This window comes from Opisthorchis viverrini (genome assembly GCF_000715545.1).
Source record: "Opisthorchis viverrini unplaced genomic scaffold opera_v5_404, whole genome shotgun sequence".
NCBI lineage: Eukaryota > Metazoa > Platyhelminthes > Trematoda > Opisthorchiida > Opisthorchiidae > Opisthorchis > Opisthorchis viverrini.
Window position 1 is genome coordinate 79,220 of NW_008752056.1, and position 22,863 is coordinate 102,082.

The 22,863-nt window shown below is 45.5% G+C and overlaps 1 protein-coding gene across 1 annotated transcript in view; it reads right to left on the bottom strand.

Moving 5' to 3' along the window:
• The window catches only part of T265_10713 (hypothetical protein), a gene marked incomplete at both ends in the record, with an annotated part of 59,388 nt that overhangs the window by 36,112 nt on the left and 413 nt on the right, over positions 1–22,863 (bottom strand). Inside the window, 8 exons of the mRNA XM_009177170.1 lie at positions 1,103–1,180; positions 4,680–4,813; positions 7,954–8,062; positions 8,155–8,252; positions 9,746–9,816; positions 16,891–17,018; positions 17,868–18,052; positions 22,788–22,833. Coding sequence (XP_009175434.1) covers positions 1,103–1,180; positions 4,680–4,813; positions 7,954–8,062; positions 8,155–8,252; positions 9,746–9,816; positions 16,891–17,018; positions 17,868–18,052; positions 22,788–22,833 — 849 coding nt within the window. The remainder of the gene's footprint in view (positions 1–1,102; positions 1,181–4,679; positions 4,814–7,953; positions 8,063–8,154; positions 8,253–9,745; positions 9,817–16,890; positions 17,019–17,867; positions 18,053–22,787; positions 22,834–22,863) is intronic.

A 22,863-nucleotide genomic window follows, 5' to 3' on the forward strand; every position in this document is an offset into this window, starting at 1 on the left:
AATGTAAATCGAGGTTAACGCTAGTCCCAAATGCATCTACCAATTTTACCATGGTTGTGTATTTTGAGCTACGAAGTTGAAATTATTTCATCTGGGCGTCCGTACTCGATATCCACCGACCATTTACAACACTAACTAAGATGAGTCATAGTGAGATTTCCACTGTTGGCACGAGAGATCAAGAAAAAGAGAGCATTTACTCCTGCCCACGTGGTGTACGGTGACCTCTTCTCAGGCTTGAGAACCGGATGTAAAAATGAGACGCACCATAAGACACGAAGTGTATGCTTCTTCACCCCTACATTCGTTGCCGGCAAGAGCATCACAACGCATCTCAAAAGGCCGAATATGAGGGGCAAAGTTAATAAGAGTGGTGGATGGTGGAAAATGACGTGGTGAGGTAAGTTGGAGAGCTGATTACAATTGATCGCACAGCAACACTTTGGCACTGTGATGGTCCATGCTGACCTTACGGTGAACCTCATCCGTCAAAAACTGAGCCGTTGAAGTTGTCCACCCTACTCGCCGATTTGGATACAGTTCACGCACTAATGCATGACTTTCGGCAACCGATACAGTTCGGGCGTAAAATGGATTATTCTGGCACTGGAGCTCAGTTGGAACGGTTGTCTTGAGAAGCGGGGAATGTTGCAGTTGCGCTGGACAATGCGGATGATCAGATTTTGCTCCGCACCATATTTGTTTGTTGTAGCTCAACCATATCATCATTCTAAATGGAAAACCGCAGCTACTCGACGAGTGTGTGCCAAGTAAACTTAATTGGAACGGCCCACTGAATAATGTTGGAACGGCCTTGATTGACGAATCGGGGGTGAAAGGTGCACATTATTCAGCTTAAAGAGGTACTAGCAGGTCTTCCATGGACAGGTCATGAGGGATACGGGGCCAGATAGCAGCTCAAAGCCGCAAACAAACTTTCGAAACAGCCCAATGTATATACAAGAGGTTGATGGTCCTTCAGCATTTTTTGCAAACACCGTAGTCCAGATGTGTTTATAGAGGTGAAAATCAAGGAACACAGTGCAGCATTCGGAATGAGTCATTTCGTAAGATAAAGAAAAAAGCACTTGGGGACACTCACCTGGCCAAGTTCTTCGTTCAAATTCGATGTGCGAGCCATTGCTGGAGTATCCGTGTCCGGATCATACATATCCAAATCCTACGCGGATACACAAAAAATGCTGAAGGGCATATCAACGTATGGTAAACGAGGGGAAACTGCAAGCTAAAACGGACCGCATGCCTGTGTATACAAAACAATGCTAATACCAAGAAAGCACACCACAGAAAGGAACTGGTCCCCCGGTTGGCCGAAGAACACGTTCGCAACTCATGCAACACATAAATACGCCAATCGCTAGAAAACTTAGATGTAAAATCTCGTCTACTACGAATAAACCTTGATTAGCTTTCTGCGTCAGCACGAAAAACCACTTTGCCCATAATGTACACATTGAATAGAATGCCCCACAATAGTGGCATTCAATTTTGGTTAAACGTGAAAGCAGCGAAACTGGCGAGGGAGCGGCCGACTGAACACAATTATTGATGCGTAAAAACACTTCACGACTCAAAGTTAATCAATCGCTTGCGGCTCAGAAGTGATCAATGAGCAGAGGAAATTTTACTCTGACAAAAATTGCGCTCACAAACTGAGTACTAGTTCGTCTCGGCCGACCACCGCAATAACGCCAAAACTAAATATTGCGCAACTGTTTCGTTGTCTTGTGAAAGCAAATAATGCTACGCCACATTTGCATTACCACTCATACAAGTGCAAGTAGATTATTCCTCGGTAGAGGGACCGGACCACCACCACACAAACATCAAACTAGTTACACCGAAAATCGAGTATCGTCTGTCCAGGGAACAGCGCCACCATACAATCCGCCCATGCCATTACCACATGTCTACAACAGCACATCAAACGTCCTGTCACATGTGAGCAACAATAAAGCATTACAAGTAGTGATGAGCATATGAACGTCTCCATCAAACTTAAAATCAGATCACTGATCGTTCCCAGGGAGAATCTGCACAAGATCAACGTGATTCCGGAGCACAACCCACTGCTCTCTGGAGCAGAATACCACATAAGTGGTTGAGCACATCATCATACAGCTAACAAGACGGACGGTTCACCCAACCCAGGTATTCGGTCATGGACACAGTTCGCCTCCACAAGTATCTTTCCCGGAACGAGGCTCTGGCCGTTTTCCTTCGAATGAAGCTATGGACGACGGAGAGAGTCACCGATAGACAACCTGCAGCATTCGAACAACTCAAGTGCGGAACCTTCCCTCAAAGCATATCCTCTATAAAGCGTATCCAGTAGAACAAGAAAAGAAATGCGAAGGCAATATTAACGAGGTTTTCGGCTAACACAAGGAGTGACAAACAACTGTTACGCATCTCACAGAAATCAAAGGAGACAAATTCCAACGGGATTCTTATTAGCTGTTAGCAGTCACTCACTTCCTTCGTCATACAGACAGTTCAACAGAGAAGAAACATATCGACTGGAGATAAACTCTCGGAAAATACTGACGACAGTATTAGGGCTATAAACCTACGAATTTCGAAGGATGTTACTTTTTAATCGCAATTATCCTTATGCTACAGCTTCCCCGGAAGCAAACCGCCTCTAGCAAACCCGGTAACAGGGCCGAACACTACGTAGACAGAATGTGAAGACTGCCTCTAAAAGTCAGACTACAAGTCTGCACACCCTGAACAATAATGCCAAGTGAACTATGTTAGCAGTCACTCACTTCCTTCGTCATACAGACAGTTCAACAGAGAAGAAACATATCGACTGGAGATAAACTCTCGGAAAATACTGACGACAGTATTAGGGCTATAAACCTACGAATTTCGAAGGATGTTACTTTTTAATCGCAATTATCCTTATGCTACAGCTTCCCCGGAAGCAAACCGCCTCTAGCAAACCCGGTAACAGGGCCGAACACTACGTAGACAGAATGTGAGGACTGCCTCTAAAGGTCAGACTACAAGTCTGCACACCCTGAACAATAATGCCGAAGTGAACTAAGCGATTCAGGATCGTACTGGCTGCATAATTCTGAGCTGCTCGGTAAGTATGGCTAACACGGTATTGTATTTGCTACCATCCCCAATAAGACCAAGGAAACTTTTATCTAATAGGGTCCTATATCCCTAAGGATCATGGCAGCTCCCTTCAGAGATGACCTACCCAACTTCACTGTCATCTTAGTCTGTACTCTGAAACAACTATTCGACAAACTGGTTGACGATAGCGTCTACGGTCACGTTCGGTTTTTTGTGAGCCAGGTGCCAGGACGAGATAACCTCATGGTAGCCAACGAGGGGAGTCTGCGGTTAAGCTGAAAACATTATATGTCCCACTCCCGGAAGTAGTCTTTCGAGAGAGATTGAGTGGGTATGCTTATCTCGGATGCACGGTGCGTTGAATCGGGGTACGACACGTTCGACTCAGGAGGAGCAAAATGCTTACTGATAATGCAAGCGAATGTATACGTGCACCTGACGACATTGAACTTGAGACCGAATAATGGGAAAGGTATGTCTCGTAATTATGATGATTGGTAAAAATAAATGAGTGTACCCATATGGTTCTACAGCTCGGGTTAAAAGACAAAGAACAAACCCAGTTGATGAAGAGAGCCTGGGCAAAGCGAACGAGCTCAAGGCTGACTTGCAAACTGATAGGTACGATGGTATGATACATGATGAACGCGGTAAGCAACATATGGGCCATTTGGCGAGCGCTCAGTTCTAGCGTAGATTGAATGCGAACCATTTTACGCAAAGGGAATAAGGTTTCCCATCAACAGTAACGGATGAGCGGTTGTAGGCGACCGAAGACAATAGGACAACGGTGTTAGTAACCACAACAGGAAAACAATCACATGATGAACGCGGTAAGCAACATATGGGCCATTTGGCGAGCGCTCAGTTCTAGCGTAGATTGAATGCGAACCATTTTACGCAAAGGGAATAAGGTTTCCCATCAACAGTAACGGATGAGCGGTTGTAGGCGACCGAAGACAATAGGATAACGGTGTTAGTAACCACAACAGTGAAAACAATCCACAGCAATTGGGCGAGGCAGGATTAGGAGGGGAGTAAAACAGACGGGTACGACAAAACCGTCAGACAACACGCGCACCCAAACAATAAGTGGGTAGTTCAAGCATCATGATGAAATAGATGGCGATGATGACGTGTAAGATGGACCAGTCAATTGCCAGCAACACCGAGGATGACACAGGAGCGGTAGTGGCAGCGGTCACCCAGCGTGATGACCAACAGCACGGTTACCCGATGACGTGGTGGTGATGGTGGCAGACGTGAAAGGACAGCGGTGGGAGTAGAGCAAGAGAGGAGGAGGACAAGAGATGCGAACAAATTACATGTACAATACGAGTGTGAGTTGACAATGAAGCATACGAAAACGTAGTAAGGGCCCAAAACCACAACCAGAAATGTGAGGCACATTGAGAAGAAGTCAGTCAGTCACATTCAGTCAGCTACAGCTAAATAACATGTACGGTAAGTAGGCGCGTGGAAGTGGGTTATGTTGATGCCCCAGATAAGTCGGTGCTCAGCGGGAGACATAGGGGCCAACAGATGGATAGGCAGGCAGACAGACTCACCCAATTTATATACAAAGCTTGTATAAACCGTACAACTTCGAGCATCACCGGCAGACTGATCGGAATCACAGTATTATACAAAATTAAGCAAGTGATAAGGTCCAACACGATCCGCAATGCAGATGCGTCTGTGACTGAAAACGAGAGGGAGCACATGAAATGTTGGTGTCTACAAAACACACACGATGAAGTATGCATTAAAGAGCCGCAGCCGCAAGGCAGGTGGGTGCTATCTATATTTCAAACCGAAGCCCAAACAAAACTGCACGACCTTGAAAGTTGTGTTACGCGGGAGCATAACAGAGGAATACGATTTTTTATGTTCTGACCAATTCGTGTGAGCCCTGAAACCGGTTTTTGACCAGCGCAGAAGCGTGCGACAATCCGACCATTGCGTACAGAATTGCGGTGCCTCATAGAAACACATAATCAATGCATAACTACAAATTACGTCACAGGACGCCCATAGGCAATGAAGTTGGAATCGTTTGATACCATCTGTTAATGCTTTTCAGTCAAACCCGACTGTCTGATGGAGGATAGAGGTGATATAAACGACATAACTTCATCCTCATGACAAGACGCACTTGAAACACGATCATTACCTGTGCCAGCCAGCCTGATTATTGGTTCCAGACGATGAACTAACGGGAGGCTATCAAAGGAAGTTGAGTTGAGGGAGGGAAAACTCGAGACAGGGTTGGTAGGCCAGTAACTATCCAAACGTCAAAACTCTCTTCTGTTAGACTGTGCACGAATAAAGAGTTGTGATCCGCAATGAATCCGACAGAAATGCTAACTGAGCATCGCCTTTAGATCGGACGATTAGGCACTGACAAAGTAAAACGTACACAAAGAATTTCGAACATCCCGGCTCTATCATCTATGTTGGCCAATAACAAATAGGTGTAATCAATGAGGAAAGACCAAACTCATCTGTAAGACTAAATTTTCACAGTACACTGGCGAAATTCGCGTATACACACGCACTTTTGGTACACAAGTTATTCGTTGCTTGAGAGAAGCCGTCGAAAACCAACTACTAGGACAAGGAAGTGCTAACAGGTACACACCTCAAAAAACAGTTAATAACAGCTTTCTCAAGAGCACATAGATTAAATTGGCCAGCCGATCGACAAAGGATAACCGGTGAGAGTCAAAGGAAAGATCAATCGCCTTTAGTCCCTATTTGTGCGGTTGATGTAAACCCTTGGACAGCCCACTACAGGTCTCGTGTCTTTAATCGTACTTCAAGAGTAGCAGCAACTGTGTGTAGTCTAGGAGACGATTCATCATTCTACGGGAGATCACCGCAGGATAAATCGAGCAGTTGTCAGGTGAACGTAGCAAAAGACCTTCCTCCAACCTGTACACCGGAATAGACATGAGTGGAATTGAGCAATGGCCAACAAAGTGAAATAATGTCAATGCATGACTCAAGTGAACCTCTTCAACCGAATGCTTTGTACAGGCCCACATGCTTGAGGCGAAAAGTTCTTCAAGATAGAGAAGAACTCTGCTTGATCTCGTACTAAAGAACCGAGTTAGCAAACATCGTGAGTGAGATCCATATAAGTCTACCAGTAACAACAATCGTCTAGGTTCAGATGCCAACAATACAGCAGTATCGAACAGCGTATGAAAATAGATAGCCATGTAGGCAAATTAAAAAAATTGAAATCATGCATACTGCACGATTACGGTGTGTGAGATTTCGCGCAAGCGGAACGGCGAATGTGGAAGACCAAGAATGGGCCTGGATGTAGTATTCGGTGTAGTCGTGCTCCAGTGTGGTAAGGCGGGACTTAAGAAGCATTTGAAGACACGTTGAAAACCGAAGCGTAATTGGACTTCTGGACCAATATTAAGCTTAACTGGTACGGCAAGAGAAGACTGTGGCGAGACCTTGTTTATCCATGAATTCTAACAGACTAATAAAATGCGATCACAAGCTGCTTCTTTCAGACACGTTAACAGTTAAGTGGACGGGATACGTGTAATCCGAATAACTATCAAACGCATGTGTACGGTCTACGATGGATGTTCCGTGCGTGGGCACGGCCTGGTCTGCACTTACTTTATTCATCTTGAAATGTCATCGGAAGACATGCTCCAGGAATTCCCTGTTGAGGAATAGTTACACAGCGCTCTCGAGTAGAGATACTTTTAGCAAACTGAAGAGCGAAGCCGGGTACCCGGTGATTAAAAAGAGATGAGAGTCTACTGATTGTCTGTTGACTTTGGACATTCGCTTCTATCGAATGGTCTCCAGTTCGCACATGCATCAACTAACTGTGTCCATGATACTCATAAAGATGGGTTCTGTTGGCAGTAGCATCTGTTGGCAGAGCATCACAATCGGAAGAAGATATTGACGAGAAGTTTGCGTCTAGTTCTAGAGAAGATGAGCCGGGCAACGACGAGGCAAGTTGTGAAAAACCAACAAGGAACTAAAGTATTCTACGAAAATGAAGTCAAAGAGCACTCTCCTGGAAATCATGACCAAACAGCCGAAAGGGCTCCACAGTTTTTCATTTACTCACTACATATCTTTCCCTCATATAGGAAAAGTGCAACCAGGTACTTTTACGTCACTCAACGCAATGATAGATTGATTGTTTTTTCTGTTTCTCGTTCTCCGTGGCGATGATATCCATTTAGTCTTCCGGCGAACTCAAAGAATAACTTCTTAAATTAACTCCTCTCATAACTGTTGGTTTTCAACTCCGTTGTGTAGAGCAATGTTGTGGAACTACGGTTCGGTGCGTGTATATCCCTTGATGAAGCTCCCTAATTTAAGCTTCCTAATTGACGTGCATTGACCTCTACAAATGGATTGCTTCCAAATCCATCTGATACACAACCGACGTGTCAAGGTGACTTGCTGTCTACTACCTAGCCACCTGCCCACCATCTAGATCACCGACGAAGCGCCATTGGGACATTAATCCCCAGTTACGAGTAGTTACAAACAATATTTCTTCTTCCAGCAGCCTTGCGAATTAGGCATGCGTCATAACCCAATTCAAAGCAACTGATACTGCCAGGCAACGCGCTTAGAGATGTTAGAGCACATCAAGGTTTATGAGATATCACAGTCATAAAATGATTTCAATTTGCGAGCGAGATAAACCGGTGTGCCAACCCCAGAGCCAATAGAATGGTTGGAGGATGTGAGCTGGCTTCAAACACAAAACAGAGGGCGTGGTCCCAGTACAACATATTTCTTACAACAGTACAGACCTCAACAGCATTAAGAAAACGAGACGCCTACCTTTACCGTCTAGGTACCACATTGTTGGTTCATTCCATCGGGTCCAAACGAGATTCGCAAAAAAGGTGAACAAGGTGAGGAAGAGCAACACGCCGAAAAGAAATAAAATCTAAAACGACAAAGAATACGATTCAGTATGTGACAGATAAGCGAGGCGAGATGATACACAAAAGCAAGAGAAAATCTGCAAGCAACGCTCACATAAGTGTTTGTCTGACGTTCTACGGTGGACTGTTTCAGTGGACGGGATGTAGAGTTGAGCATGACTTTCGATTCCTTCCCGGTGTAGACGGCCAAACCTGGATTTTTAGAAACATGCAGAAAGATTTATATAAGACCGATCGATTGAATCGAAAATCCCGGTATAACATCAATGCACATATGGTAGACAGATCAATATAGACAGTTAAGTGAAACGGTGCGACAGTAATCAGTGGTTTCCTGCTATTTTGTCCGACAGCTGGAGTAGACAGGGTGGCAGTCTGTATTTGCTGCAGAGGAAAAAAACGACTTTCCTGTGAATATCAAAAAACCACCCGCTACATAGCATAGAAACTAAGATTATTGGCAGCTAGCGCATAAAATACAGGAACGTATCCGAAATTACTACCGGACCAAAGGATAGCAGAAACAGCAAGTTAATCTAAGTTTCTCCTGTGCTTGAATTCTGCTCCTCAAAGGTGGACAACACGGCAAACTTTGCCTTTTCGCTTCGGCTACAAAACGTCGGTGTAAATATATTTTGTGTATAGAATGTGTGCTTTATGTGATTGAGTGGTTAACTAAACGAGATCGGGTAACAAACTCGATACTTGGGGCTCGGAGATCGAACCACTGTGCAGTGTAATACCGCCATGAGCAACATTCGGAAAAGCACTTTAATGATAACGGCACATTTTACTCAGGTCGATTAAGAATAATCAGGTACACTGTGAGGGTCGATAATCAGTTAGGTATAGCATCAGGTCACCAAGTTCAGTCAAACTGTGCTCGACCGACGGTAAGTTAAAACTACATACACTCTTCAAATAAGCTAGCTATATGAGAATAGTTCGTGGATGGGCGATTCTGCAGTCCGAATCTGTTGAGTGAGTTCCTGCTTGTCAACTTAGTTAGCCAACCACATTCTCAATAGAACAGCCAAGGGTTTAAAAACAGTGAGCAACTGACCCACTGGACCCTAGGGGGTCGGCTGCGCTGCAATGAGAATGTTCCCCAATGCAAAAAGGAGTGCTTGAGTTGTCAGGAGTCAAGGCTAGTGTGATACTTCAGCGAATCCCCGCTAAAGACGTTCGTTAACTGGTTGCAGAAACACAAAGGCTACCTCATGGTTCATTTAGCCGATATTCGGTGCGTCCAACTATTTTGTCGATAGAAAGTATAAAGTAGCAACCGGTAATCAAGTCACTGGGTCAAGTGTATGAGATTTACGGCACTTTTTTCCGCCTAGGCCAGTTAGTCAGTGAATAAGATCTCGTTCATGTATCCATCGCAGCATAAACAAGATCCACTTGCTGCCCAACCTCTTCCATGCAGTCAAAATAAACGAATTAGAACGTGAATGTTCAAGGTTAACTAGGCAATGAAGGTAGCCGAAGAACATGTCTGACGGTCAACATAAATTTTGGAAGAGACGTAAAAGCACCCTGAATCGTCTAATTAACTTTGAGTTGGAATACAAAAGTCATTCAGTTAACTAATGCCCACAGAATAATCGAAAAAAATTATGGGTTGCATAAAAAAGCAAGGATAGATGCAGAAATCCAAACATAAACCAAAGTCAATTACTCACCAAATACCCATTTTGTGTTCTTCAAAGAAGCACCACGTATCAGTAACTGATTGGGTTTCAAGGGGTATCGTCTGAAACAAAGACGGTTCGTCCGTAAGACAACAAACAGGCTCATGATCACTGGTGCTTCACTACCGTGCAACAATATCATTTCGATTCAGGAAGGTATTAGAAAGAAAAGAAAACATGGAGCAGGTAACGGGACCTAGGGCCAGCCCACCAAACATCCGAGCTGCTTACACCTCCGGCACTCAGTATGACAATCTGCATAGAAACTGACAGCATGAACAACACTGACACCGGTCGCCTACCACATCGACTAGTGTCTCCAGCTAAGCACAAGGAGGGTCAGGTGGATCCCATCCTGGAAGGCAACCGGAACCAATGGCACGCAAACTTCTCGCGTTATTCCTTTCTGACGTCAAATTCTGTCTACCTCTAATTTTCCGCCACTCAAAATCAGGTATGGAAAAGTGCTCGTCTCGGCCGGCGGTAGGTCGGCATGCGTAACACATGGCTCAGCCACCTCAAATTGAAGCTATGGGTGCACTCTTTGAGGTAAGTACCCTCTGCTTCCCCAGAACCCGTCTCTTAATCACTTCAGTGTGAATCCGCTGGGGTTTCAGTCGATTCAAGCAACAGTTCTGAGACATTGGTAGTTAAAGACCCAGAGATGTTTCACATCCTCAGCCCGAAGTAGCCCAGTCTCACAGCACTACAACAATACAAACCATACTGTAGTCTGCTTCCAACGTACTCTGACACTCCGTGAGATGCCTTTTGACCGCACAAGTGACACTAACCGGCAAATGCAGTTCTGGCCTTCGAGATTCGCCTGTCGCACTGCCGTCAAAGTCAATGCAGCTCCGATATCCGTCTAGTATTCCACACACCCCAGTGCCTCTCCTCAAATCCTCAGAGACATATTCAAAGACTTGCGTCCTACAGCATGACTGCACTTTTCGGATGCGAGGTACAGGCGGAAAGACTGGATGACCCCGGTCAGCTTCTCATGTAAGGCCTGCGCTTCCTAGTCCTTTTAAAAATGACGGCGATGTCACCTGCATATCCCAGGTAGACAAAGTTTTCGTTCGGAAAATCTGCACATCGGGGTCTCCGAAACCTTGCAGTGTTCGCCTATCATCAATAACTAAGTTAAACAACAATAGAGAAAATGGACATCCTTATCGAACGGCCCAGGTTGTAGAAAAGCTTTCGGAGAGCTCATTGGCCAGAGCATACTATTCACGAACTTCAGGGGGCACACCCTGTGGTGCAAGCACGTTGAGAAGTGGTTGGCAGAGTTGAGCGCATTCCTGATGTCGAGAAGCATGAAGATCGCAAGGCACCTACACGCACCGACAGAGGGTTTCATCTCCATTTTCAACCAAAACGCGTGGGAGTTCTCCAAGACTGGCAGATTGGTGGAGTTTGAGGGGAGAAAGCCATTCGCTTATTTCCGAAGGAGTCTATGGTTACACGTTCACCGTCCAGGGATGCGATGCCGATTGAGAATCCGGCTAAACAATGCAGGTGGCCAGTTGAATTTTTGATGCGTTTTAACCCAAAGATTCACGTGCCCCCCTTTATATAGTTAGGTGAATCGGTTTTGTAGCCTATTGTTCCGCTCACCAGAGGACTCTTTGTGTCTGTTGCCCACATCAGCTGGAACAATTTACGCACATTCTCACAGCTTCTCGCCCCTTCCACCTCTCCAGCAATCTGGACCAGCCGTGCTTCCCGATCCGCGCAGACGCGCTTTTGAACCTGCAGTCTGAAAGTTCGGTTAGCGGTATTGTGCTCTCCACCAAGGGGAATACATATCCGAGCTTCGAGATATTTTACTATTGCTTGGGATCCAGTGCCTAGGTCTAGTTGGTTGAACGACTCCACAAACGGAGCGCCTTGAATCTTGCACGGTTGTGCACAGAAGCTTCCAGTATGTCTCAATATCAGAAGATATCTCCTCCGAAATGGAATTCAGTTGTTGGTTTCGGTGGGCTTGACTCACATCAGGGTTTGAGAAGTCCCCAAAGGGTAGGTGAGATGTGCACATTTTGCTTGTCCTTCACAAGCTCAACGAGAAGCAGCAACGAACAAGCGCTTGATCCGAATCCGCATAGGTCTTACAGAATAAACGACAGATAGTAATAGACCAACTTCACCTTTAGTTAATGGCAATTTGGTCTACCCCAGTTGGATGCTGCCTAGCGTGCGGGGCTTCATGTAGCCAAGCAGCTCCTATTATTTCGGAAGCTAATACCACAGAGTTACCTGTAGTTACTAGACATCTGCAGTGGACATTCGCCGTTGTCAGTGTATTTCGATTCCAGCCCTAGATAACCACATGATTGAGACTTAGAAGCGCTGTCTACCTACTTATGCATTCATATCCGCGGCAAAAACAAGATCTGAGCTCTTAGCCCACCGTCTCAGCAATAAGCTTAAAGCGTCGTAAAACTGTCTTCGATTATACAAGAGCTACAGTCTGTTGGAGTGTAAGCAGACATGATGAGCAGGCAGCGATCATCGGCGCATTAACGGGATATCCTAACATACATTAGACAACCGACCACACAGGGGTGACGATCGTCGGGTACCCAGTCAACCAGAAACCCCTCAGGTGGTTTAGAACAGTACCAACCACAGTAGAACCAGCCAAAGTGGCTCCCGGATCACCAGAGGTACGAAATCAGAAGTGAACGGAAACCGATGAGGAGGTCAGTTTAATAACCGTATTTAGGTCTAGTTCCCTCGCTTCAGACAAACAGCACACATCAGTAGTTCAGCGTAGATTCACGAGCAGTCTATTACACCAACTGTTTCAGAGTGTGAAGGTTAAAGGCTGCCAGGTGAATTGAGCGTCGGAAGCTGAGTGATGATTTCGAAGGGTCTGTAGCCTTAGCGGTCGAGTCAAGTGTAGATATTACAGCTAGCGGCAATACGCGGCGACCGTATCCGTCAATTCTTCGACTAGGAACTGTGGAAATATCGCTGGCAACGGGGTGAGGAGAGATAAAACAGCGAATATGTGAAGATGAGGTGGAAAAGAAAGGAGGAAGGCACCAGCAGTACTTTCTTTTCGCTTACCCGCCCTGCTGTATGCAGCAAATGAGGCGACCATGCCGATGGCGACACGCGACGGCGGGTGAAACATGAGATTAGTTGCGAGCGTGCAGTTCATAGTTGTACACGGACTGGGATACTGCCAGTGCACCCAAACTTGGACACGACGATTAGGGATCCCAAACAAAGCCTTTGGCTCAAGAGCAAACCCGCAAGCTAGCAGTGGCTACCGAAAGACCGTCAGAGCAACCTATATTTATAAGTCGCCACATGTTCCGAACCTCGAATTGGAGGAAAAGGAGACCGTCTTCGTTAAACGTCTCAATACTGACCAACCGGTCTGAGCATACCTGCGAGTGTGGAAGGCATGCACTTCCCACCCCTACACTTAAGCGCTGCTACACCGACCGCGACAGCACCTTAAGATCCAGTATCTTCGTCGAAGAGACAACGGAGAGAGAATTAAAACTTCTTCAACAAACCGAAGTTACACGGTCCATTAACTATTCGATATGGGCACTCCTATTCTTGTCATCAACATAGGTAACGACTAAATTCGTTTACGTGCTATCTCATCATACTCGATGCCACGCCAGAGTCACACCAGAACTCATTAATGACAACGGGAGATTTATTTGGGAAACTCAAAAGTGGGCCAAGCTTTGCTAAGCTTCACATAGCTCAATTACAAACACCAATTGCAAATGATCCCAGGGTTGTTAACACTCAACGCATACGGGGGTTGGCTATTTGGTGTAAAATGAGCACCAGCCGTATTCCAGAGCATAATATTGACCGGTCTACGTGGAATTTCCGCTTATTTCGATTATGTCATTGCCACTGGTTCAACTGACGATGAAGTTCTTCACAGTGCAACTTGTGTCCTCTATCGAGCCTAGGATTGAGGTTTTCATCACCACGCAGATAATTATTCGTTTTTCCTTACGTCTATAAAATTTGATGGGCTTATTTTTGACAGAAACCGTCGTCTCTCAACCAAGAAAAGAGTTCTTTCATAGCACAAATGCTAGCCCAAAAGACCTATCAATTCTGTGATCCTTCTGGTGAGCGACTACAGCACATTTCCACTAAAAACATCTTGTTCGTCACTCACTCGGTCGTTTCTTAAAGAGGATGTGCCATGGGGCTGCTTACACGAACGTCAGTCTGCAAGTGACGAAGTAAAAGTACTATTTACTTCAATCCACTCGAGGATATCACTGTTGTGTCACTCACATCTAACCGCTGCATTGGAGCAATCGTATCCCACATTTCCGTGAGAGAACAGAGAAAAGGGTGCGTTTGATTCTGTTGACTGATTCGTTTTGTTAACTACACTTGCTCAACATGGAATGCCCCAGAAGTTTGTGAACATAATCCCATACCTAAATTCGCATACTTCTGGGCGGGTGAGAGTGTATGGTGACCTCTCCAAAAGCTTCCCTACAAAAAGTGGTATCCAAGAGGCATGTCCACTCTCTCCATTCTCGTTCAACTTCGTAATTGATGAGATAATGAGACTAAAAATAGACAGCCTTAAAAACCCCGGTATTCAAATTGTTGCTGGTGAGAGGTGCTCAGTCCACCGCACAAGATCATGATTGGGGGAGTGAATAGCTGTTCCATACTTCTCGTATACTGTTCCATTGACACCTGTCTTCTTTTGACCGGTTGATCGAAACAATTGAAACAGGGCGCGGCTGTTGCCTGCAGCGAAAGCCTTTTCCACCTCCTGACCCTTCGAAATCTTCAACTTCTGATTATCCGGTGTTTGATGTCTCGGCGTGTGCCATCACAGTCGTTAGTTGCTGGTATGACCAACATTCATTTACTCGAGTCAGATGGCCTGGAAAAAACAGTTCTGAAAGCCGAGAGCAGTGCTTCATTAATTCGCCTCCATTCATCCTACAAGCAATCTTCTTCGTTCACCTGACTGTGAGTTTCCACTAGCTTCCTAGCTAGATCAGATCGATGCACTTCAGCTACTGAAACTTGTCGCATTTGAATGAACGATGCTCTCCTTTGGCGCGCGTAATACTGTCGGAAAGCAAAGTGCTAACCGGGCTCGCATGATGCTGTGATCAGAGTCATGTTGCGTAAAAAAAAGAGTAATAAACGTTCAGTTGTAGCGCCCTTTCGGTGCCTAGCTGCTATGCCACCCAAAGGAAGCACGAGGGCTGAGATACTGCCAGGTTGCCCAAGCCTAGGCAGGGGAAGTCGAGAGGCAAAGGCCAGGTTCGAACCACGGACCTTCCGGTCAATAAATTCGCGCTCTTACGCCCCAAGTTGCGTACCCCCAGAAGGAACGTCAATTTTAACTGAGGCTCTCCATCGATAACTGATAGCCATATTGTCCACTTGAATCCAAGACTGTCTTGTGGCAGGTGGCCTCCAAGTAACTCGATGTGGGCGTTTGTGCTACAAGCTCGTACTGGCTGGGAACAGACGATGGTCTGTAGATAACTGAGGAAGCCACTCCCTATTATCCGTACGCTTGACCTCGACTCCAAATATACAACCTAACTATGCTTCTTCTGGACTTGGTAGTCCAAATTGGGTATTCATATCACCCCCGAGGATTACTATACTCGTGCTTGCCCACCGAAGTAGTCGTGATAGATTGTGATACAACTCGTCCTTCTCAGTCCCAGGACTGCATTCTGTTGGGGCATGTGCGGACACAACGAACAGGCACCGTTCACCTCATCGACCTGCATTAATCTTAATTGAGCCAGACAACCGTGCAACGCAAAGACGACTGTTTAAAGGGATCCATTCCAGTGAGCGCTCTCAGCATTGAGGCTGAGTGTAATTCCCACACCGTAGATACCACGAGCCAGGGTCAGGATCACCAGTGAAATGTGGAACATCTGAGCTTGTCTTAAGCGGTTTGAGGAGCACGACCGAAGTGGGGTCTTGTAAGCGCGATACGGTGACACAAATAATATCGATAGAGAGGGAAAGCAATGTTTCAGCAAGGGATGTTTGTTGTCCAATTTGACGTAGAATACGGACATTAAAGGCTGAAACGTGAATCAGACCTTTTGAGATTGGTAAGTGATTATTTTGGTTTATTTTTCTGGGTAAAGGTTTTGAGACGGTATGGTGGCTAGGGGGTTGGCAAATGGGTTGATTGCCATGCATTGTATGGTGGGTGGGGAGGGAGTGTAGGAGAAGGCTGGTGGGCAAAGAGCTGCAAGGGAAAATGATACCTCCGGGTCGCCCAAATTGAAGAAGGGGTTCAGCTGAGCCTTTGGCTCAAGTCTGACGCAAAGGGCTGTGGGAGGATGTAGGGTTATGTTTGGAGACTCTGCCCCAAGCCTCTGGCTCACAAGTCTGGACCGCAAAACAGCGGGTTTTAGGGCTTACTTGGGGGACCCTGTCCGGAACCAATGTCTAAGTAATCTGACCCACTTGCATACAGGGGTCCGGGGCCTGGTCCGAGGGCGCAGGGAGTACGACATTGCTGTCTCATTCCTAGCGCATCTGCGTACATCAGGTGCCTTATGAGCAGCACCAGAATCTTTGGTTTTAAAAATATTCCGAATGTGTGAATAATGCGCCAGAGGTCACGGTCAACCGTTGAGCGATCGGTGTGCAGTTTTGGGGGTCGACCTTTCTAACCCGTCCTTCCTCGGGGGAAGGCAAGATTGCTGCTTCCATAAACATGGACATACGAGTCACCTGGGGAAAAAGCCTTACTGCCTTCGCACTTCTATAGCAGAGGATAGTGCGAATTTAACTCCAGGCCGCCTTGCCATATGATTACTCGCAGTAAAGGGACTCGCTATTCTTTGTCGGGCTGGTTCCCTTTGATCTTTCGGACATGGTTGAACCTTTATGAACTGAGTTCCAGTCAGTATAGCCGGCAGGACCATTATAGCACAGGAGCCCGACCACCAAGACAAGGTGATGGCTTTAGGCCAGGGTGACTATTAGTGTAATATACTGCTTAACGGACTGCACGATTATCCAATGAACTGTGATCTGATCCTGTGTTGTTAGGATAAGATTGACAATCTGACGGGAGTCGTAAAGGCAATGAGTTTCAATGAAGAAAGTTTATTAAACAAACTTACACTCCATCAAACGCCCGGAGTACACCAACAAACTCTTCCAGCTTTCTGTTGGGCAGTTCACATTCCACCCACCCTCGATAAGCGCCCAAAGATCCGGCAGTCAAAAGATCTGCTGTCTGAGGCAAACCCTGTGAATTAAAAATTATACATAAATTAACGCCACGCAAAACCTTTGAGCAGCGCTTCCAGAATTCAATATGTATGAGGACAACACAGTAGTGGTATCACGGTTATGGGAAGCTTTCACTGTCCCTGTGATATAACAGACTACTAGGCTATCAATCCAGTAAATGAGAGACAACCCTCGCTTACAGCGGAAAGCATATGTGGACGAAGTTGTAGGCTACAGGCTCCTGTCAAGATTATTATCATCATCAGCTACAGACTGTGTAGTGATTTCACTAGCCGCGGTAATGTCTATTGATGAATAACGGATTGGGGTAAAAATAACCTCGTATTGGAGGATCTGTCTGACGATCTCAGGTTACATTGCCACATCCTGATATGTGAGGCAGAAACTCTTGGCAACTGACAGAACAAAGCCTACTCTAATAAAACTGCGAATGGGTATGCGCAGTACCTGCGACATCAACCTGAAAAATCTCATCATGAAAAGAATCCACAGCCAAGTATTAACGCTTGCAGTGCTTCAGTTAAAATCAACACAGTCATCTATGCAAAGGGTACGTGTGCTGTAGCCAAAAGTAGTTTTGAAATAAAAAAAAGCTTGAGTAATAATAAAATGGTAGCATAGGCGACGACTTCGTGAGGCGATGTAGAAGCTAAGTCATCAAATGCCTACCCAATTTCTGACTATAAACTTAAGATAGTAGACTTTATTTTTCTCCAACTAGCCTATTGGGCGTATCATTCAGCTAGAAGTATGTCGCACTACAACACCAAAGTAGAGTTTCATGGTGGTGATGTTTTGATGAATCACGACCAGAGCTTCATAAAGCAGCAAAAAGGTAAAATACCTGGCGTAGTTTTAGATTCGTCTCGCCGTCTAGATTGCTCGTCTCAATGTAGCACATAGCTTGGGGTTCACTGGATGCCAGTAAAACCAGGTCAGCCGGGATCTCCTGGTTGTTGCAAACTTTCACCAGGTCACCGACCATAAGATCTTTCCACATAGTTTCCACCCATTCACCTTCACGTAAGACTTGAAAATGAAAGAAAAAGTGAGAAAGTCAAACACACATTCAGTGTGCCGTGGATTGATCGAATTGAGGAAAAAGTGAAAGTCAAACACAATTCAGTGTGCCGTGGATTGATCGAATTGACCTGTTTTAAACATCACACGCTACAGTCCGAAAACGGACCACCACCTTACTTATAAGGGATTTTCGTCTGCCGGTTATCAATATAAGCAGTGAGAAGAAATAGGGAATGGACTGAAGATCAGTTCGATCAATGAGCATTAGTAAGCGCAACTCTAGATTATGGGTGTATTTGTTCAGTTTGTTTTCCGTGACACGGAGCCCATCTTCTTACGTAATTTTATGGCGTGATTTGATGGAGGGCTGAATTCAAATGTGGAAGTTGAAAGTAATTCTACAAGAACAACGGGCAAAATATGGGAAATTTCAACTACAACTGGTGCCGTCTTTGGAACAACGAACCAAACTCCAGCCGATAACAGTACATTCTGATGGTCAGTCTGTATTCCATCCCAGTACAACAGCTGCAACGAAATCGGAAAACTATGAGTCAGACAAATATTTGACTCAGTTTAGGAAAACACCTCTCAGGATAAGTTTACAAGTGCCAGCCGAAGAACCTAGACTTCTGGCGCACGACAACTCCAGCTTGTACTACCACAGGTACAACAGCTGCAACGAAATCGGAAAACTATGAGTCAGACAAATATTTGACTCAGTTTAGGAAAACACCTCTCAGGATAAGTTTACAAGTGTCAGCCGAAGAACCTAGACTTCTGGCGCACAACTCCAGCTTGTCACTACCACAGGATGATATCAAAAGCCTAAATTTAGTATTTAATCTCCTCAAGAAGACGTACGTACCCGACCGATTGTTGTCGAAGGTTGAGCAGGAGAAAGACATACATGTTAAACCACTGAGTAGCAAGTGCCAAATTTCAACCATTCATAAACGCGAAATTGCGACAGACCACCATTAATCGTGCGATACAACGCACTTTCGTTGCTTCTGGAACGAAGCCTCCCACAAACTTCTGGTCAGGTAGAGGGTGGAATTACTCACGCTTTTACCTCTCCTATAAATATATTTGCCAAATTTGCAATGGACAGAGTCACAAATAAAGTTTCCGCCAACCCTCTAAAGCAACATTCTCAAAATACGAGAGCACCCGCAATCCTTAGCAGGATAGTTACCGGTAACAGAGGTATCAAAAACACCAACAATCCGAAGCTGTATTCCCGTACATTCATATCTGACTTTGCAACCCGTAGAGATTGTCTGCACAGACTCTCTGTGGAGTCGATTTCTATTTACATAAAAACTGCTCGTAATTACCATAGTAATCACAGTAGTATCAACCTGATCCTCGTCGTAACGATTCCTAGGATCAATTATTCTTCGTCAGGAACGTAAAGGGCTAGACCTAGAGAAGTGGTCGGAACTCCTTTCTTGAAAGCGCTACGTCGGCCACATCTTCACAATTCAACAAGAGTTGTAACAACGGCATACATAAAATGGGCTACAATGTTGGTGCTCCTTGAGTTAAAGAACCTACCAAACTATTCTGTCCTCCGGAATGTGCTCTGCACCCGCAGTGCAGAGTCATAAATGCTTCATTGCATACGATCCTTAAATACTCCACTTTCGATATGACAAGTGCTGGAAGCCATGGAGTGTTTTGGAGGCTGTAGTGGTTATAATGTAGGGACGCACGAATCCAGAAAATCTGAACTGCGACAGCCAACTTGCACCACTTTAGAGCATAAGGTCACCAAGGTTGCATTGCAGACTGTGCCTACACCTTCGCCTCCGCAATCGGGGACCCAAAGCAGTTTTAGGTATTCTATCACCGACGTTTAAGAACCACTTCTGGATAACGCCAGCGAATGCGCGATATGATTAGCAAACCGGTTGTCAGTGGTATTGCCTCAAGTCATGTGCTATCCATACCGTCTTTGTGAGACAAGGGCATAGTTTTACAAGGTGATTACATAGCTATGGTCAACGTACGACATGCAATAAAGAATACGAAAAACTTCAGATGCTGCGGGATAGATTTAAAATGAAACTCCCTGGCCAGAGACACTGTAATGTAAGATTGAAAACTGAATTCTCCGGTCCCGTTTGATTCGTACGAAAATCTTATTGCAGCCACTCAAACGGACATCGTCAAGGACAACAAAGTCTTTTTGATCTATAACAGAACAACTGGGCCTGAGGAAGTTCAGTGGACAAGGCGCAAACTTACTGACCTGAAGATCCATGGTTTCGAAATCAACCTCAGCATCTCGACTGCGTGCCTAGGGTTGGACAATATGGCAGTATCCCCGTTCACATGCTTCTCTTGTGTGACATGGCAGCTGGGCACTAAAATGATGTTGCAGCTAAACGATTATTATCATTATTACTATTATTATTATTACTATTGTCATTATTATTATTAATTCGGGCAGCACTTCAGTCGTCGATCGGATGCTTTCCACTAGAACTGCTAGTCCGAAAGAGCCAAGGCTGTGAATATAGCGTCACATTTGACGTACATGCCCTCAATTGAACGCCACCGAATTTCCGGACTCGATAACTACCAACTGTTCTGTTGGGCGGCAATGTTCTGTCGGCGCCTTAAAACGGCTAACTGGCAGCAGGCCGACTTGGCCCATTGGGATGGATCGATAAGGACCCCCGGACGAGTGGCAACTAATAATAAATAATAATCGTTCAGCTGTAGCACCATTTTGGGGCTGCCATGTCACACGGGGGCACGAGGGCTAGGAAACTGCCAGGTCACCCAAGCCGAGAGCAGAGGTCGGGATTCGAGCCACGGACACTCCGGCCAGTAAACTAGCGCTTCAACCACTTGGTCCATCTCGCCCCCGTATACATCAGTCTGACTCTCTTCTGACGCTTGTCTTCACTTACAGAAGCAAAGCCACTACGAGTGAGTGAAGCAGGTTTCGACCAGATGGTAAGTATAACATTCACACTCCCCTAGATTTGGCAACAGCACCATATGTATGACTGACCCACAACCTCCGTTAACCCAAATGGAGCACATAATCCTACCCAATACTTAAAAAACGTTGAAACATCAGAGGGCTCACTCAACCAAATCGTTTAGCTGTAGCAACCTTTCGGTGCCTAGCTGCCATGCCACCCGAAGAAGGCAAGAGGGCCGGGATACTGCCTAGACAGGAGAAGCCGAGATGATGAGGCTGGGTTCGAACCACGGACCTTCCGGATCATAAGCTGGCACCTTAACTGAGCTACCTCGAGCTATCTCAATAGCTCAAAATCACGCTCCCTTTCAGCGTCATACTTAAACGAAATAAAATGTACATTGGAGTTTACCGAAAACCTGGCGCTGCTGATGGGAATCTTATCCAGCTGTAGTGTGCGGAAAAAATTATCATCCCTGGAGACGAAAGGAAAGCAAAACCGCCGCCAAACAAGCTAATCATTGCCGCGCCACTTTAGCATGTGCTCCGCCATTATAAAATACAAAATCGAACTTTATACAGACTTCACACTGAGAGCACTGGACGGTGGGCAGCGCGCTGCAGCATCATTAGGAATAACACATCAGCGATAAGTACTGGTGCTCAGCCGTCATTGTAGTGCATCAACCACTGGAACTGGAGTCGGGCATTTCTGCTCAATAGAAAGGGTCTTATGATCAAGACAGTCATCTGGTTATTGCGGAACATTCTGCGTACCTTGGTAGGTTTAGTTCTAAGAAAGAAGTACCAAACAGTGCACGAAAAAGAGAAGAATTGGCACCATTTTTGGGCCCAGTGAAACGACCTCCAACTGTTGCGGATATCGTGAGACTCATCACTAGCCTTTGTCAGACACGGCCCCCGCGGGAGTAGCGGCTTGTATACAAGTATAGCTGAGTTGCCACACGTGCACGAAGAAATAATATCCCATCAAAGAGTGAGGTTTTGTGTACTAACCTATTACATCCTCAAAGAAAAACCACAAACATCTTTGACCCGGAAAAACTTGATGAATATTTGCACCACATCAGAGGCATCATCAACTAACTCGACTTAGTAGCTTTTCCAAACTTTATACAACCCAAGACAAGCACCTGGAGGCAAGCAAAATTTAGCTCTTGTGAAGAGACCTCCAAATGCTTTTCTTTTCAGGAAGTTCTAGGAAAAATTCAACGTCTTTCTGAAAACAACGTTGTTGATGTATGAAAATTCCGATGATCTACAACATCGAAAGTAGTTTCGAGAAACTTGATTTTCCTCATTTGACCTAAGTATGTGATAGCTTGACGGTCTGAAAACCGCTTCAGTATGGTAGTTATTCACAGTCCCCTTGCGTCCATAGGAGACAATAATGTCAACCCAAGGTCGAATGAATCGACCGTCCTGATGTTCATCGTATGCCGTTTACTGCTAGAAGTCACTGCTCACCATGGGACTCGGAAGTAGAAGGCCGAGCCGATCCGGTTCCAACTAGACACCTTCGCTGATAGGTCTGAGGGGGAAATGAGGGCAAACTAAATGAATAACGTTCCTGCTACACAGTGCTGATCGCCGTCAATAAGATGGAATTCAAAGACCTAAAATCTCACTGCTAGAACTGAGAACGTCAGACATCTAAATTTGTTTCACCGGAAGAACCAGAATGATGGCAAAGATATGGATGAAACTGAGAGGCTGGCTTGTATCCCGATGATTCTGTTGGATTTCGACAAAATCCATGGAAAGCGGCGTAAAACTCACCCAGTGTTTTGCTTTTGTTCGTGGCGTCATCTGCGTAATGTCTCTTCTGTGGAGGGCAGTTAGAGATTAAAACGAC